We start from the raw sequence: 19204 nt of genomic DNA, 5'->3' as shown, positions 1-19204 counted from the left end.
TCTTCCTCCACTCATCTGATTCTTATTACATTCATGTTAACATTTGTCATTATATGTGCCTGATCGAGTTAAGTTTTTAGATTGATACATGGGCATTACCTACAGCATTAAAGTGGATAAAAGTCAAATGATGCTCACTTTTCTAAAGAAACCATGTTTAACATAGAACGATTTTGTTCATAATACATGTGTATGTTAATATTAGTAGTAAACATAGAACTTCATCTTTGTCATAATTCTTCTGTCTTGAATATTGTAGTTTTATTCTATTATTTGTAACTTTCAAAGAGGTCATTCTTGTTGCAGTCTTTCCTCTTCAATTGATTAATTTTCATTAATGATACAGTCAAACATTTGTACATACCACTAGACTGGAAGGATTATCACTCATACTTACAGCACCCTCCTGTCTATAGAGAGAATGATATGAAGGGTGAAACTTACCTTTCAAGCCATCACTGTTGGCCACAGTGACAGCAGTAGATGTGGTTGAAGTATTTGATTGGTTGAGGGAATCAGTTTCTGAAGACAAAAAATGAATTAATGTGAGAAAGATTCCAGTGTTTCAGTATCAATTTGTTTTGCTTTTCTATTTCGGTCACTTCTTAAATTCAAAGACAATACGTAAAGAGTGGATGAATATTGTAATTTGTTCCAACGAGAGCATACCTGCATATTACAAACCTTTGGATAAGCATATGACATTAGTACTAGTTAATATTTTGTGGCACTGGAGATATTCTACACTATTAAAAAGTATCATTCTGATGTTGCATGAAATTGACTTTGGTATCTTAATGTGAGAAACTTTGCAAAAAAGGCTGATGCACAAAGGAAATAAAAGTTGCAACTCCCTACCTCATGCTCAATTATTCACTTTGCACTGCATGACAAGCAGTTCTTCAATACACATAAGTCATAGTTTTGGCTTTGCTAATTACAATTACCAGGGATGATATTGAGGTTTGTTGAAAAAAATCAGAAATCAAAAATCAAAATTATTCTTAGGTGATTTTGATACATGGATAAAAGCAAAATGTGTGTAAACTTGAGAAAAAAAAAATCTGAAATCAGATTTAAATCTACAAAATATCATGCCTGAATTACTTGAATTAGCAATGACTTTCATACCTTTTGATTCTTCTCGTGGGCAGCTCTCTTTCTCGCTTCCTGGTGACGTCTGCTGACTCGGCCGTTTCTCTGGAGTGGTCACCTTCTCCCTGCCCTTTGATGCACCAAGGTTACTATTACTTCTCTTTGGTGATGCTGTGGTGGTCATAAAATGAAAATACAAATGTACACAACAGAATGGTAGAAACTAATGGTAAAACACAATAATTTCGCAGCATGAAATGTTTGCGACTTGGAGGCGATGGCCATTTTTGCGGCATGAAATTTTCACGAGTTGCCTCTGACAATCGATGCACATAGTGTAGACAAGGACTTTTGCGTGCATTTCAATTTCCCGAATCTTGGCTCTCGTAAAATTCACAAAATCAAAATGCAAGTGAACATTCCTCGAACAGTGTAACTCCTTACTTATTCCAACAATACTATGACAGTGATCACAAATGCAGCACCACAATAATTTGCCTTTCCAGTTTGCATCACAGTTCACTACCGGTTACCATGTCTAAACAGTTCTCCAGAATTCATGGACAGAATACCATGTACAGGCTTATTCGACATGTACACACAAAACCTGGTGATTATATGATCGAAATGTCATGATTAATAGTAAGCAGCATGTTGCAATATATTCTTACTTCCCTTCGAAAAGGTATGTACTTGTGCTGTATATTCATCTGAAGAAGATGGTAGGCTTTATAATGGTTGGACATATACTTTCTCTTTGGCATGCCCTTTGGGTGTTACAAAAAAAGAATGATTATTACAATTATTAATTGAATCATATTCTGATACTGTCAGCAGATTCCAGTTTCTTTGATTGAAGTCTTTGTATCATCATGACGTTACATTATGGACGTGGATGGAGAGTTTTTGGTATGGCATTGTAAGCTGTAATGACCCTTTCACAATACCTACTGCACGAATATGTGAATATGTGCTTTTAATTCTGCCTTGCAAAACACTTATTAGTCTGAGGAGTTTCTTGAGGTTGATCGTAACTTCAAAGTTAAATATTCATTGTCTGATGAGCGGTCCTGGACTCACTCTTTCCAACGCTCTCAGCAACCTTCGTCTTCTTGACACCACGAGGAGTGGCGCGACTTGCGGGCCTGCTGCTTGCTGTCTTCGGTCTGGCAGACTGGGTCCTACTCCACGCTGTTTTAGTCTGCTTTTTAGGGACGGCTGGTGACTGAGTTGGCGGGGAGGGTAGCGACATGGCTAGGCTGTTTGCCGTGGGCTTGGTCTCCGCCACTGTGGATCCCTTGTCAGGATTCTGTTTAGTCTCCGTGGCAAGGTCAAGGGTTGCTTCCTGTCTCAAGCCCTCTGTGGCACTGGGCTTGGACATGGCAGCATCACCACTGATGCGCCGATACTCTGAACGGAGGAAATCTTTTTCTGTTTGATCGTCTCCCATGATGGCAGCATTTGAGACCACTGGCTTGGAAGCTTTGCTCGGTAGTGAACCCTTAGAGTGCTCAAAGGATACATTCTTCTGCTTCTTCAATAGATTCTTATCCTTATCGCTCATTGCATCTGCAAACATAAACAGAGGAATCACATAAAAATTATTACATAAATTATATGTAAACAGTGATTGTCTCCAAATTGGGCTATAGCTATCATAAATATTCAGCCACTGCATGATGTTGCCATTATGAATGGGTATCACTAATGAATCAGGTCACCATATTTTTACTAGTATTTCAGAACTGGCATGCAAAAAATTTTGAATAGACAGGCATCAGCGATAATCCAGAAACTGGCAAATACAATTCATTATACAAAGAGATGTGAGCTTTATGCAACTTCTTTAACCCGATGAAGACAAGTCCTGAGAATACTGGGGCAGGTATCTATGGGAAGTGCATGTTATAGCAAAATCAGTTTGTCCTCAACAGGTTAAAAGATGTACAGTGGAGACTTTGTAAATATGGAATAGAGTATATAGAGCTCCAGAGTGCAGCAAACTCAAAGAATCTTTGGTTGTGTGGGTGTGTCTGTCACCCGAAAAAGATCCTATGTATAAGATTTTGTGAAGACGACCTAATCTGAACATGACCCATTAATCAATGACAGAAAACAATAAAAAAGGTTATCACTTCACTTCGTAATATAAGAGTTTCACTCCTTACCAGTAGCAGACGAAATTGCCTTGCTAGTCTCAGCCCCAGCCTTGCTAATATTCAGGCTACTGGTCAGTGTGACTCCTTGCTGTGATGATGCTACTGACTTGGGTCTTCCCTGCTGCGAGGTGGACAGAGATTTGTCCAGGCCAACTGCCCGCTCCAAAAGGGTCATGAATTCTGGCCAGCTAAAATGACACAGCGAAATGTTTTGAGAATGCAGGACAAAATAATCACAGAACTCATACAAGAATAGAAAAATAGACAATCAATTGACACAGTTATTTCAAATGACATGAATGCATTATTTTGCTATACCCACGCATATGTGGTAGACTAATGAAAAAAACACAAAAACATTTATATACATAATATGTCACAGGCATTTTTCTATGATTATGTTCATGCTGGACTTCAATAAAGGGGATCTGTATGGAAGTTGTAAATGTATCGAAATGACAGTATTGCTTTACATCACAGAATTAGGCAACCTCCTTTTTCATTCGGAAGACTTGCATTATGAAACACACAGTGATGTCATTAAAAACTCAATGGATGTCTTGTTGCAGCGACGTGGACTTTGAACAGGTATCACTGTCTTTAGCACACTCAACTAGGTATACATTCATATGAATTAACAGGCTTGCACAGATGATAAATATTAACCTGGAAAGACACAACTTTAAGGGAATGGTCTCTCAGAAAGTTGTTTCATAATGATCAAACTCCAACAAAAGCCCTCGATCATAAGGCATTATAATTATATGACTTAATGTACATGCCAATTCAGTTTCTTGAAAATGTTGCATTAGTAGAGATCTACATAAATCAAATTTCACAATTTTCCAATACAGAAAGTTAATCAACTTCCATGAAGTCGTCCAATCCAAATGCAAGAACATGTAGAGAGAAATGAAAAAGGTCATTTGAAACACTTGGGGTACAAGTTGATTATCAAGAGTTGAATCAGAATAAATCCAAATTTATCATGCCAGAGTTTGTTACCTTATTTGGCCGTTCTTCTCATCATCACACCTGCTGAGTAGGGTTGACAGTAAAACCCCACTTACAGGAAGACACTGGTCACTGCAGATCTTACGGAACTACAGAGGAAGAAAGCAAAACATGGATGGGAAAGGAAAGATCATATCGGTGGGTGAGAATGATAAGGGCGTTAAGTTGCCACTAGTGTTTGAGGCAACTTAATGCCCTTCTCATTCTCAAGCAATGATATGTGGTGGAGGTATGAGTTTTAATATTAGAAGCCCTATCTTCTTCTTTTTTTGGGGGGGGGATGGCTGGCACAGGTATAATTTTATTAAAAAGGAATATATATCAAAAATGTGCTTCTCTGCCAATCATAAAAATGCATCATTTCATATGTGGAGGAAAAGTTTGGGAAAGATCATTTCTTCTTGTCAAAATTTAGATGACAGAATAATGAATGACAGCATGGTGTTTTCATTTTACATGAAATTATGTGCTGGTCTGATGTAGCTTTGAATAACTTTAAACTCTTTGACATTGTGTGATATTTGTAAATTTGGCATAGTCGTATGTCCAGTTTGCATTCAAATTCAAATGAGAATGATTATTTGTAAAATCACAGCTTTCAGAGGCTTTTCTTGATTTTTTTTTTGTGAGTATCCACCATCAGCTCTTGATTATAGCCCTTTGACAAGAAGACCCTATTTATATGACTCTCTTGTTAACATTTTTAGGATATAGTGTATCAATAACATCAGTACATATGCATCTTGTAAATATGTAACAATATTCGATAAATGTCCAATATTATAAAGATCAAGAGGGTTAAGGATAACTTCCACCCATTCTCACCCGTTTCTTGGGTATGAGTCCATGCTGGCTGACATCCGAACTCTTACACACTGCCCTCATCTCCTTGAGGTCAAAGCCGTCGCTCGTCTGAAGAATCTTGTTCAGCTTGGTCAGCAGCTCCACGTCTCGGGCATCGCTGATGGCGCTGCTGAGGTGACTGCCCGACGCATCCAGCTGGTCCCGCTTGCCATATGTTGCCTGGACACTGTCTCGACCTGCATGACAGGTGTTTTTACAACTGATGGGTTTATGACATACAACAAAATAGCATACAGTGTGTTGCCAAATATGTATACCTGTGTTATTATATATATAATAACAATTATAATTTAGGATTACTAGGCACATTGTAACTTTGAGATATTTTATTCAATATCATTGATTGTATTTAATTTATTTTCTTATGTTACAAATATTGAATATAGCAACTAATGAATAAAGAAGGCCCAGTGTTTTATGTACGTATATATCTATAACAGTAAAAGGCGAAGTTGTTGTTGTTGTCGGGGCCTTATGTATTTCCTGTTTTATTCCGGCGTTGCTGGTTTGTCTATCTCCTCCCGAGCCGTCGGCTCCGGGCCCCCGAGACCGGTGCCGTCGGCAGCGGGAGGGTCTCCTACGTGCCTTGGACCGGGTTTCGTCCGCGCTCTGCCTCCGTATCGACGTCGAGGACGACAAAGAGAAATTAATTAGATAGATGCATAATGCATTTTGTGCGTGACGTCAGAACCGAGCGTTTAAATATTCACCGATCCTGCGCTGGACTCCTGTTTTCTCGATCGTCCATCTTTTAGCTTGCAGAGACAGTGGGAATACTAAAGTCAAAAAGATGATGGCGTGCAGCGAAATCTCTGTCATATTCCGGCGGACACGCACGCACGCACACAATGTACTCTCGGGTACGGAACGGTATGCCAGTGTGTGGATGGCCTGCGCCTGTGTATGTATCGACGATGGTTACACGAAACACTATCTGCGTGCGCGTGATCTGGACATTCATTATGGTATAATACACGGCGCGGTCATTGTTCGTACAAGGGCATTTACGAACAGCGACGTTCGCCATTGGCGTGCCCAAATGAAAACAACGAATGCTGTTATTGTATTGTATTCTTCACAACTGCAGGATACTATGCAGCTCAGGTACGTCATTTAGTTTACTCTCAAGTCGGGTATCATTGTACTCAGACTGTTCAGGACGGCTAAATATCCACGTATATTTTGTCCTTGCCGATCGTACCCTTCCATATCAGAGTACACGCGCCGCTGTTCATTCGTTTACTGCATGGCTGCTGTAAACATGAATATTCATTAGACGAGCGGACGCGGGGGAAACCCTCGCTTTGCTGACCGCCAATTTTTGAAGTTACAAGTGGACATCAAATGTGTGGTTCCATGGTGCATCAAACCAAGTTTTGGTAATAAAAATAAAAAAGAGGGAGCAAATGACGACAAAAATATTCTTCTTTCTCCCATTACGTGGGAAAAGAAATGTTAAAGAAAAAATACGAGGCCCTGAGACCCATGGATTCCCACGGGTGCCTACTTATTAAACCTAATGACTATGGTCTCCCCCTCCCCAAATATAACAATGATGATTATAATGGTAATATAATAATAATAATAATATAATAATAATAGTGATAGTTATAATACTAATAATAACAATAATGATGATAATGTACAGTCTGAAGCAGATAAACGGGTGGTTCTATGATCCATCAAACCAAGGTTTGGTGATAAAAACAAAAAGAAGAGAGCAAACAAAGACGAAAATATTTGATTTCTCTCAGCACAATAGTAACAAAAACACTAGGGGTCTTATGAAGTAGTCCTACTCAGCACAAGATTACGTATGTTAGTGCAGTGAAGCAGTTTTGGACAGTTTGCGCAGGGCTGTCTTCAGAAATACTTTTTATCAAGGGCAGAAAAATGGGGGAAACAGATTTTTACAATTCTTAACAAATTAACATTTCCGCCTCCCTTGGTTGATCATCCCTGTATTATGACTCTACTCTCTCCACTCCCCTAAATAATAATAATAATGTTAGTAATAATAATAATGATAATAACAATAACAACAATACACTGAAATAATGATAATAATACAATAGGCCGATGCAAATAAGTGGGGAGGGGGTGCTATGATCCATAACTTAAGAGTGGGCGGAAGAGACACAAACAGGTACTGGACTGTTTTGATGTTTAAAATGAAATAGCAATGATAATGAAGCTATTTGAAACGTCGACACCTATCAGTCGTAGAGAAACCTTGACATGACGGAGAAAAAAAAAAAGATATTCACTATTCTTGACCGATAAACTTTTTTCCTTAATTCCCCTGATTCATCCCCATGTCAATGAATAATATAAAATGATAATAAAACTGAATGACTATGATCTCCCCTTCCACAAAATAACAATAACAATAACAACAACAATAATAATAATAATAATAATAATAATAATGATAATGCTATTTATTATAATAAAAACAATGAACAGTATCAATGAGATAAACGGGTGGTTCTAGATCCATCAAATCAAGTTTTGATTATGAAAACAGAAATGAGGGAGCAAATGAAGACGAAAATATTCTTTGTGTATTTCTTCTCTCATAACGTGGTTCAAGAAATATTAAAGGAAAAAAATACGAAGCCCTGAGACCCGTGGATTCCCACGGGTGCCTAATACTTATAAAACCTAATGACAATGATCCCCCTCCCCAAATAACAATAATAATTATAATAGCAATATGAGAAAAGGGGCCTAATGAGAATAATAATATGATGATAATAATGATGATGTATAGTCTGAAGCAAATAAACGGATGGTTCTATGATCTATCAAACCAAGTTATGGTGATTAAAGACAAAAAGGAGGGAGCAATTGAAGACGATCAAAAATATTATATTTTTCTCTGATAACATGGGAAAAGAAATAGGAATGAAAAAAAAAATGCTAGGCCTTAAGACCAGCCGTGGAATCCCTCGGGTGCCTGCATGGATGCAAGAGCAGGGGATATAATCAATATCAAAGGATCATAGTGTCAATAGTATCTCCCCATTCCGACGGGAAGAATCTGTGGGCAGAACTTTCGGAGAATCTCATAAGCGTTTTTGGTAATTTTTCCGTGAATGTTTGTTTTTGGGTTATTTTTTGTTTTTTGTTTGTTTGTTTTTGTTTGTTTGTTTGTTTGTTTTTTGTGTTCTGCGGGGGTGGAAATGTGTGTGTGTGTGTGTGTGGTGGGGGTGGTGGTCATGGGTAGAAGAGATCGAGCACAAGTGACGAAAGAATGAGAAAAAAATCTATTTTTATTTCATCAATAAAACTGTGCAAAATCGTATCTGTGAGAAGAAAAAAAAAATAAAACCCCTCAGACCCGTGGATTTCCACGGGTGCTGCTAGTATATATATATATATATATATAATTTTTTTTTAATGTCTACTGTGGGAATATACTTCCTAAAACACAGTTGCTTCCATTGCTTCAGGAAATATACCTAATACAAGCTCACACAGACATTTAAAGAAAGCACAGCATGTACATTATTTTTGATTAAATGCACTCATCCTGCTACCTATGAGTAGTTTGCAATTGAGGGTATCGCCAATACGTAGGTGCCGTGCGCAGAGCAGCGTTTAAGATGCATTATGGGATAGCTCGGGTGGCAAACTAGCCCCGGTTTTGGCTGCACATGCACTTACAACACGCTCTGTCTTTATAAAGAGGTATTTTTTGTTGAAGATTTCTTCGCTTTCCATAATGTGACCAGCACATTGAAGCCTTGCAGTAGTGAACCATGACTCTAGTGACCACAAATCAGTAAAGCTTAGACACTTTCAACTCTTTTAAGCTGAATTATAGCCAAGAAAAAAAGGGCTAACAACGGAAAAGCAGACAAAGAACTCCATTGAATCGTATGGGAACTGTGACTCGCGTTAGACAACCGGAAGCGAACAATGGACCGAGGAATCCCACAGTGCACCTGTGACAGAGCTCTTTAGCGTGCGCAGGAAGTTTTTTACATCATTGGCGATAGCGAGGATTGTCTAATTTGATGTCCACTATCTGAACCCTTTTCTATGTTCTTAAAACTAGAAATCATTCATTATCTGTACATGTATGTCCTAAATTTGACAGAATCCACAGATGTACATGTACACTGAATGCTAACAGGCCCTAGCTAGACAAACTATTTGATGTGAACTATGCTGACCTCACAGTTTTTCAACAACAAAAAGTATTTCTGCAAAGATCTAGGTGCATCAAAAGATTTCCTTGGAATTTCTCTTCCTATTCTCTGTCTTCTTTCAATTTTCCCATCAAACTACATAAGGTAGAGTTCGCAGGAAGCTGAAACATACCAGTTCGTGACTGCGCCTCCACCATCAACTTCCACAAGGCTTCGTAATCCAGGCCATGCTTCTTCTCAAACTTCATCTGAAGAAGCTTCAGTGTGCGGGTCTTGAACTTGACCTGTCACGCAGAGAATCCAACGAGTCAGATGTTAAGTGAACACATTACTACTTTACCACGGTGTAAACAAGAAGTCAGCTGACAAGCAAACTGTGAGAGACCACCTTCAACGTGTCAAGAAATGCCATGAAGCTATTATGTATGAAAATGGAATGATTGCTATTATTAGCATGGACAGTCATTGAGTTACCAATATCAGGAGCAAAGATTGTTGTGCACTGCACCTCCATTATAAAAGTTTTGAATTCTTTAACCTCATACAGTATTATTATTTGAGAGGAGCACAGTAACCCAAACCCTATCCCGTTGCTGCCACATATCTCTATAGCATTGTATCTTTCTATTTGCATTGACACCTATGTATTCCCAAGCAACTGCTTCTCATGCAACTTTAATTTACTAAAAAGCACTTGGCACTACACAAACAAGCCATAATGACCATGTTTAGAATAAATATAATATGCAGTTTTACATTCCTGTCATAAATATAACCACCAGAATAATCTGCACTTCTTCACAAGAAATTGGAGAACCAAGGATTCATCCTCACTAAAGTATTTTGCAAATTCACAATTTAACCCTGATTTCACATTTATGGACATTTGAAAAGAAACAACAAAGGAATAGAAAGAGTTTGTAATGGTAGATGGAGTACTAAAATGGGTGAAGAGGCAAAAAAGGCAGGAGTGACTGTAGGGATGAGACATTAATGATAACTGCTCAGACATCTTGAACAAGAGTGGTATCCAAGAGGACAAACTCACTTTATTTTCACTGAGGATGTTGATGACATCACGGAGTGCCAAGCAGTTCTCTTGGTTGGCCTGGCGACGGAAAGAAATGAGGACAAAGCGGAGGCGCTGCCGACTGACGTCCTGCAAACCTTGCCGCAGCGCCTCAAGGAGCTCCTCGTTGATGGCATCATCATGAACATCTGGAAGTAAGTTGTAACTCAGTCGCATCGTCAGACCTGGCAAAATAATCAGTCAATTTCCAAACATCACGTTCAGTACATTCTGACAAAAATGAGTCACTCTTTGCTCACAGAAAGATTGTTTGCATGATATATTCTACTGCTACTGTCATCTATATCAATGCATTGAGAGAAGTGAGTTTTTTAATACTTTGATTAGGCAGGATCTAAACATCACTGTGGTTTATTAGGTATAAAGCAGATTCAGTAGCTTTGAAAGTGTGGCTTTTGATCTGACTGACATCAATACAGATTATAAGTAACATTTTACATCTACTTGTAATCAAAACCCTCTGTGTTTACAACCACATTGCAAAGAGTCTCAAGTACACAGATAGCTTGATGCCATTAACTAAAAACCTCATGCATCACACCTAAACCTAACATGATTTCTGACATGACTGCCATATTACATGGTGTGATAGACAATAGAACAAAAATTCAATCAGAACAATGCATGCTATACTGCTAGAAATTCAATCATCAGCATGTAAAGTGTAAGTTAATGCTGTAAGACATAAACTTAAGACACTCTTGTTTCTGCATCACATCAGTATGTGTTGTTCTCTCTGGACACTGCCCAGCATTCAACCTTGGCAAGAATACTTGATTTTGCATCAAAACATCCAAATACATGAACATAGCACATAATACAACACACACACACACACACACACACACACAAATATGCAGAAAAATCAGAGTATGCTGCAACATAGAGAGTCGTCAGGTACATTGAAGACCTTCGACTCCAAACTTACCTAATTCTGACGTGGAAGGTGGAGTTATCTTCTTACTAGTCATGTTGCTTTTGTGAACTCGAGACAATTTTTCTGTTTCCCTGCAATATTGAGATTGAAAGGTTAGGAAAAACAGCAAACGAAGCAGCGTATATTCACCTCTATCACAAGATATGGATTAATTGATCCAGAAAACTGTTTTCAGATCCATGTGGCAACATGTTTTATAGATCCTCTTTCTTTGTCTGTCTGCATAGGGTAATCTCCCAAACTCACAGTCCCCACCATCCCCCCCCCTCCCCCACCCCCTTGTAGTCTGGATACAAGTTTGCTCTCACCTTCTCTCACAATAAGGAACCATTCACAGCGCATTACTCCCTCTACTATTAATAGTCACAGTTTTCATCTCACACTATTCCAACTGAAGGGGTACAGGCTTTATTACAGAGGTTCATATCTGTAGGATCTGAGATATTTCATACTGTATTACAAGTTTATGCATATCACTGAGCAGAATATAAATCTGTGAACCAGGCTAAGAGAAACATAATAAAGTATCAATAGAATATTCCTGAGTTATGGACCACAGCAGAGTTGCTACCCTGGTTAAGGTTGCAAAGAATGCTGGGAACAAATCAAAAACAAGTCTTGATGGTTGGGTAGTCTCATTTGTTCTGGTGATCTCTGTGTGTGGCCAAGTGGGATTATACCTCCCACAATGAATAACATACACTTCCGACCACACTGAAAAGATTCCACCATATTCATAAGCACAATGAAATGTTAGAGTGTGGGAAGACTATAGAGAACTCACTTGAGCTCTGCTATGATGTCGATCATAAAATTCATTCTATAGACAGGGCCAAGTATGCAACAAAGTGAGCAAGTGATTATCCGTTGTGCTTTGAACATTGTGAAAATCATCTACCAGATGTTTGCATGACACTGTAAAAAACATACCAGTATCTTTGAAAGTGAGGCACATATGATGAGTAAAACACATTTGAACAATGAAAAATTGGAATCATGGGTAATGTTCAAGCATTCAATTATGCCCTCAAATGCAGCCTTAATCTGAGAAATTCTATCAGGTAAAGACGTAGATATGTAGGTAAACACATGTAACACTGAATTCCTTTGCAGTGTCATGTTTTGTTTCGTTCTGTTTTTCTTAATGAGGGATTGTTTGCTTCGTTTTTGAAAACACAACAAAGAAGCCAATGAAAAAGCTGAAAGCTTTATTCCCATACTTGACAACTCTGCAAATTTGGGTGGTAGAATACTGCTTTTGAGAAATTTGAAGCAGTTACCAATGTTTTATGCTAATAAACATATTTTTTTTGCAAACCCGCCATGAAAATTATTGCACTAAGTATGACAATAAAATAGATAATAATGTCTCTTTATACATATACAAAATACCTCAAATAGTATACACCAAATCAAACAATTTCCATATAAAGAACAAAAAAGTGCAAGCTTCACATTGAAGCACAGGGACACCTCCCTCTTTCACTTTGCTCCCTTGCACAATATACCTCTTTTCACTTTCAAATGTTTGTAAGGATATATTCCCTGCAAGTTAAACCCCCATCAAGGAATACAGAACTGTGATACCACATGTGTAATTACTTCAAGTAAATGTCAGAAATAACATTGAGGGAAAAAAAGCATAAAAAATTATCTCCCTGGAGCCACATACATCTTAGAATACCACTGCATAGATTCCAAAGTATTCTGTAAGGATGGTATAGTTTTGGTTGAGGTGAGGCTTCAGATTTCCAACTTCTTTGTGAGATAATGAAATATAAAAGAGCGTACAATTCTAAGAGAAATCCAATTTTTATTTGATGACAATCAGTTTTAAAATGGCTGAGATATCCAAATTATCCACAATTAATGGTCCTAATAAAAGGTGGGACCCACCTTTCATTAGAACCACACTGTTCTACTTTGTTGTTGTTGTTGTTGTTTTTATATCTCAGCCATTTCTAGACTGATTTTCATTGAATAAACTTTGAATTTCTCTTACAGTTGTATTCTCTTTCATATTTCATAAGTGGTTTCTAATCATCTCACAAAACTTTAAAATCTGAATCCCCCATCGCTCAACCAAAACTATACCATCCCTTTAAAGGACAAGTTCACCTTCATTAACATAATAAGGATTGAGAGAATGCAGCAATATTAGTAGAACACATCAGTGAAAGTTTGAGGAAAATTGGACAATCGATGCAAAAGTTATGAATTTTTAACCATTTTTGTGCTGGAACCGCTGGATGAGGAGACTACTACAGCTTGTGAGTCATATGTGTACAACCGTATAAAGAAAATGTAAAGAAAATTCAACATATTTTCATTTTTTTCGCATAATAAAAGAGCACTTGACTTGCCTCTTTCTAAAGGCAGGGGGAACAATATTATCCATAACATTTGTCGGTAACGAGTCAGGGGAATGTGTACTTTTTTTCAAAAGATGAAATTTTGTGAAATTCTCTTTATATTTTCCTTATATTGTTGTACGCATGTGACATCCAAGTTATTCACACACTGCAGTAGTCTTCTCATCCAGCGGTTACTGCACAAAAACTTCAAAAATTCATAACTTTTGAACGGATTGTCCGATTTTCCTCAAACTTTCAATGATGTGTTCTACTAATATTGCTACATTCTCTCAATCCTTATGTTTATGAAGGTGAACTTGTCCTTTAAATGTCAGAGCAAGGACTGACTACGGACTTTACCTTCAGTATCACTATCATTCTCTTTATCTTTTTTTATTGGCTGTGAACTTGATCAAATGCCTCTGCACAATATTTATTGAAATCCAAGGAATCACTCTAACATTCAATTCAATAATTTGACCTTGTCTGCAGTCCCTGCATGGCCACCTGTTTACCCCCTTCAAAATATTCTGATAATCTGTCTGTGCAAGTGAGAATTATCAAATTACAGTGAATATTTGCTGTCATTGTGAAAAATAGCATAGATCAGTTTGGCTGTAACCATGACCCTTGACCTAAATAAAACTTGTTCATTCTGACCTTTGACCTAGCTCCACTATCACTGTCCTGATTTAATGACATTGTGGTAGTTTATTCTTGAGTTGGGGGTAAGCACAAATGGGACTTGCAAACATAATACTGTAAAACATGATATATTCGCGGCATGAATTTTTCGCGAATTGGAGCCGACAGCCTTTTTTGCGGCATGTAATTTTCGCGAACTGCCACTGGCATTCGATGCATATAGTGTAGACAAGAACTTTAGCGTGCATTTTAATTTCGCGAATCTCGGCGCTCGCGAAATTCACAAAATTAAAATGCACGTGAACATTCCTCGTTTTACAGTACTTGCTTTATCCTCTGTATCTAAAGGAGCTTAAAACTTTAACAAATATTATTAAGAAAATACACTGGCAGTTTAATAATCAGTAAATGTTTCATCCTTCAGACATTAAACTAAGATGGATTTATCTCTTGAGGCAAGATTGAATTAACATCTCATAAAAATTAGTGATCAATAGATGGAATGACAAGCTATAACAAAAAGCTATCTCCATCACAACAAACTACACTTTATCTGAGTTACTTCGTCAATTGTATTATGAGAAATCTTTCGAGATCTTTCAAGTTGCATCTTCATTAGCAAAATGTTTGTGTATTATGAATAAGACCCCGTTTACAGTGCGGGGCTGGGCCGAGCCACGGCCGAGCCGCGGCCAAGCCCATACTTACAGCCTCAATTGCGAGGCCGAGCCCCACAATTTTGTCCGTTTACACTGCCGGGCTCGGTCGCGCTTTCAATTCAAACCTTTCAATATTTTGTCCTAGTGGCGCTCTGCTTGTAAACAAACGCAATTTGGTATAGTCTGGTTTTCAGACCCTTTGCCAACTGAATTCTGTGGCAACGAAGTCGCCGTTCGGGCAAAGGCCTTTGCCGAAGGAAAAATCCTTTGCAGGACAAAACCACCTTATGAAACTATACTAGTTTTCGACGTTGAGGGGTTAATATCCTGAATAGTGAAATAGTACGGGCAGAGGGTTTGGAAGCCAGACTAAAATTGGCCGCGCACTTGGCCCAGTTTGCGTTTACACTGAGAAAAGGCCGGTCTCGGCCGCGGCTCAGCCACAGCCGAGACCACCTCCAGAGCGTGGCCAAATGCGCGGCCAATTTTGGCCCCGCATTTGGCCTTTTGCGCATTTACACTGAAATGAAGGCGGGCTCGGCCACGGCCGAGCCGCGGCCCAGCCCCGCACTGTAAACGGGGTCTAACTTATGATAACATGAATGGAAAAAACATACACAGTCAACACTTCATTTGAAGTACAAACACCATCTACACTTTAGTGTAAACTACATTACCCAAGATCAATAATGAATTATGCTGCATGTTTACTGTGGAGTCAATGATGGCTTTGCCCTCATAAATACAAATTGGTTCAATTTCTGTGCCCTGTATATTTCTGAACACTTGAGTTCTAAAGAGCGAAAAATTGAAATGTTCGCTGTGGGATCAAAGAGGCAATTTTCAACCGTTAACATACCTGTCATTCTCTAAATGGGGCAGGATGAAATGCTCTGGTGACTTGTCTGAATTTCACCAGGAATTGAATTACACTGGAGCCACCTCAGCTGCTGGGTCATTGTTTGTCCTGCCAAGGGGACGCAGAGTGAGGAGAGAGAGAGTAGAATGCCATTATTTGTATGTTGCTTTCTGCAGATGTGACCTTCCATGTATGTAAATTGACCTCATCGCTCATTGCTTCTATCCTACCAAACCTATTAGGTGTCAGACTGGTACAATGGACAGTATAGTTGTCCATAGAATACAACACCTGACATACAAACAAAGAGTGATTTGTCTTGTCAATGTTCATTTTGAAACTGAGTTATCACTTCTTTACATTCTTTCCAGCTATCAAACTGTATCCAAGCAGACAAATGTGTTTCAGCAATTCTTCTAATCCAGTCACTTCATCCAAAAAGGTTGTAGACAAGACTTCAAATTCACTTGATAGACTAGTGCAAGTCTTTCAAAATGTTAATAAGCCAGTTCGGAGTTAGCTCATGGGCACATTGGTCTGAATGACCTTTCCTTTTTCTCAGTCGGTTAGGGGCACTTCAATCGTTTTAGAGCGACACAATGCGTAAGCTTTACATAACAATTTATGGAATTCATTGATCCTGTTCAAACAAAGAATGAACTTGCGTCGACCAGATGACCAGAATGATCCGTGAATGAACACTTGGGAAAGCATCCATTTCGTTATTTTGCATTGAATGTATTGACGATCTCTTTCTATTGATATTGCCAAATACCACTTTTGCTGCCAGGTGGATGTGCTGGCAAGCAGCATTTATAAGTATTTCATGAATAATCATTACATTACATATGCTTATCCCAGTGAAATTAAAAACCAACATGCCTGTTGGTCCGAATGACCTTGTTTCTGCTCATGTGCAAAGTGGAACTCCGAACTGGCTTATTCAATCGAAATGTTTTTAATTTCTTAGGTACAAATACATGGGAAGTGGGAAGTTCTTGCAAACCTTCTATACATTTCTGTCAATACATAATTACATGTAGCTACAAAATGAACCATATAAGTTGCACTATTGAGATTATCTACAATGTATGAGAGACTGTTCACTCATGAATATGAAAAAAAAAAAAATACTACGGTCTACATACCTACTGGTTGGTGATTTCTCATATAATACAATGATATGACTATTTACATGCACTTGCAGTGAGCCTGAGGATTAAAATCTTTTAATCATGAGCAGTGACAGTATGTCAAGTAATACATCATATACATGTAATTCAAGAATTTTACTGGTTGCTGACGGGCTAAAATTATATGATTTTATGTGCACAAAGTCGATCATATACATGGTATAACATATTGCCTTGTCTATCATTGCAATATAACATGTGGCAGTCCCTTGGGAGTATATTTTCCTTAACAGAGAAAATGCGGTGGATAACCCCTACTGGGATGTCAGGTGTTATTTTACGCCTCAAAAAAAAAAAGAAAAAAAAAAGCAATATCTGTACATGTACTGCTCTGCAACAGGTTCACCATCAAATCCATGATATGCACATCAAACAATCTGGATGAGGCAAGCAAAAACTAAAGTGTCTGAAGAATTCAGCAGTTTCCTTGTTCTTGAACATTTTGAATATATCTGTATGTGGGTACATAGAGTAGGTTACGTTAGTATAATACTAGTACTGTACTGCTGTGCTGTATCATTGGTTTCGCCGTATCAAAAAATGTTGATGTGCAAATGCCTTGAACACACAAATAGTCATATCAAGAAGAGTTCCACTTTGATTTTGATTGACTTGTTTAAATGGAAATATCAAACAAATTGAACAGTTTAAGTTGTATCACAGAATCAGACAAACAATTAAAGTTCGATCTGGAGCCTGAACATTTCAGTGTATCTAAGATTTAAAAAAAAATATGATAGATTTAATGAGTATGAGGAATTCTAAAAAGAGAAAATTATATCCTTCAACCTACATTATTTAGAGGTATGATATTTGGCAGAAACGACTGTCAAAAGAGATCTAGGATTTGAAATCATTAAATACTGAGAGATACTTTCCAAGAACACAATAGTTGTAGAATTGAGAGGTTTTCATCATCATTGCTTTCTCTTGGATGCAGCTGAGACCAGTATCACTGTTGGGGGGGGGGGGGGGATGCAAAACTTAAGTTTGTTTTAAATTCTGTCTTCTTCTTTTTTTCTTTATCTATTTGACTTAAAAGACATTTACAATGCACCTACTGAATTAAGTTGGTTTGATTTCACTGAGTTTATGGTTATCTATATGTGAAACTATGAAATTTATCTTTAATGTGCTCCTTTCTATTCAAAAGCAAACCCCCTCTGGCATATTGTGGAAAATGCTGGCTGCTACCTTTAATTAGCAGCTCTTTCCCCCTTGGGCAATTTATCCATCACCTGCATCAGCATCCCCATTCATTGCATACATACGTATATTATAGATACCGTACCCTACGTCGGCTGAGACCTCTAACAATAGAAGCTGCACACAGCATCTGGTTGCCATGCCAACCAGCCACTCAAGTATGTTGACACAGTCAATTAACACCCTGCTTCCTCTTCCACACAGGAGGGATGCAGGGATCATAATTGACTTTAATATGCCGGTGGAAGCCAGATAAAGTAGCTCGCATGAATGCAGTGGGATTATAAATAAACAGCTTAGATCTTGAGTTTGTTTTCATCATTACCCGGTATATGAGATATCTCAGACATTTCCAACAAAATCCTACATGGAATAAAATGGGGAACCTTTACATCACAATAGGCAAACACTTTCCTCCTGTATTCCTCAGGATCAAATGTAATTTTTCTAGCAAATGTGCAAAAAAGAGCATAGCTCTTGGTCACTTCCTCAGGCTAAAGTGTGATTACATCTTCTCGATATCATCTTGAAATCACTCATTTCAATTCAAATCAACATATTTGTAAATTCCCTTAAGAAAAAGTTATACACAGTGCGGATAGGCCTTCTGCACTGTCACAGAATAGAATAAATCAATATGAAAGAAGTAACTAGAGTCTCTAGATATACATGAATGATACAAAAGAAATAAATAAAAATAATTGATCAATTGATCAAACCAAAAGTGATTAATTTATCAAATCAAAACACATGCAACAAAAAGATAAATAATTTTGCACATTTTCAAGGGATGGAAAATTTACAGCAATGTTTCCTAAAATGAAAAAAAAACATTAATTTGGCTTAGGCCTACATTGTAGCTTACAGTATAGTACAGACAAAGAGGCTCTATGAAAATTGAATGAAATTTTCACCTGCATCTTAATGCAATACACAATCCCATCCAAAGTTCAAAGCATTGTACATCTGACT

General features: G+C 37.9%; 1 protein-coding gene across 1 annotated transcript in view; it reads right to left on the bottom strand.

Moving 5' to 3' along the window:
* Positions 1 to 11374, bottom strand: part of LOC140238325 (uncharacterized) — a 39337-nt gene extending 27963 nt beyond the window's left edge. Inside the window, exons 1-9 of the mRNA XM_072318259.1 lie at positions 11308 to 11374; positions 10338 to 10543; positions 9462 to 9573; positions 5094 to 5308; positions 4260 to 4357; positions 3257 to 3442; positions 2176 to 2654; positions 1132 to 1266; positions 445 to 522 (exon numbers count right to left, since the gene is read on the bottom strand). Of these exons, the coding sequence (XP_072174360.1) occupies positions 445 to 522; positions 1132 to 1266; positions 2176 to 2654; positions 3257 to 3442; positions 4260 to 4357; positions 5094 to 5308; positions 9462 to 9573; positions 10338 to 10543; positions 11308 to 11350 (1552 nt within the window). The 5' untranslated portion in view covers positions 11351 to 11374. The remainder of the gene's footprint in view (positions 1 to 444; positions 523 to 1131; positions 1267 to 2175; positions 2655 to 3256; positions 3443 to 4259; positions 4358 to 5093; positions 5309 to 9461; positions 9574 to 10337; positions 10544 to 11307) is intronic.
* Positions 11375 to 19204: the final 7830 nt, after the last annotated feature.

This window comes from Diadema setosum, chromosome 14, assembly GCF_964275005.1.
Source record: "Diadema setosum chromosome 14, eeDiaSeto1, whole genome shotgun sequence".
In the NCBI taxonomy this organism is placed as follows: Eukaryota; Metazoa; Echinodermata; class Echinoidea; order Diadematoida; family Diadematidae; genus Diadema; species Diadema setosum.
This window is presented reverse-complemented; position numbering and strand designations above follow the sequence as displayed.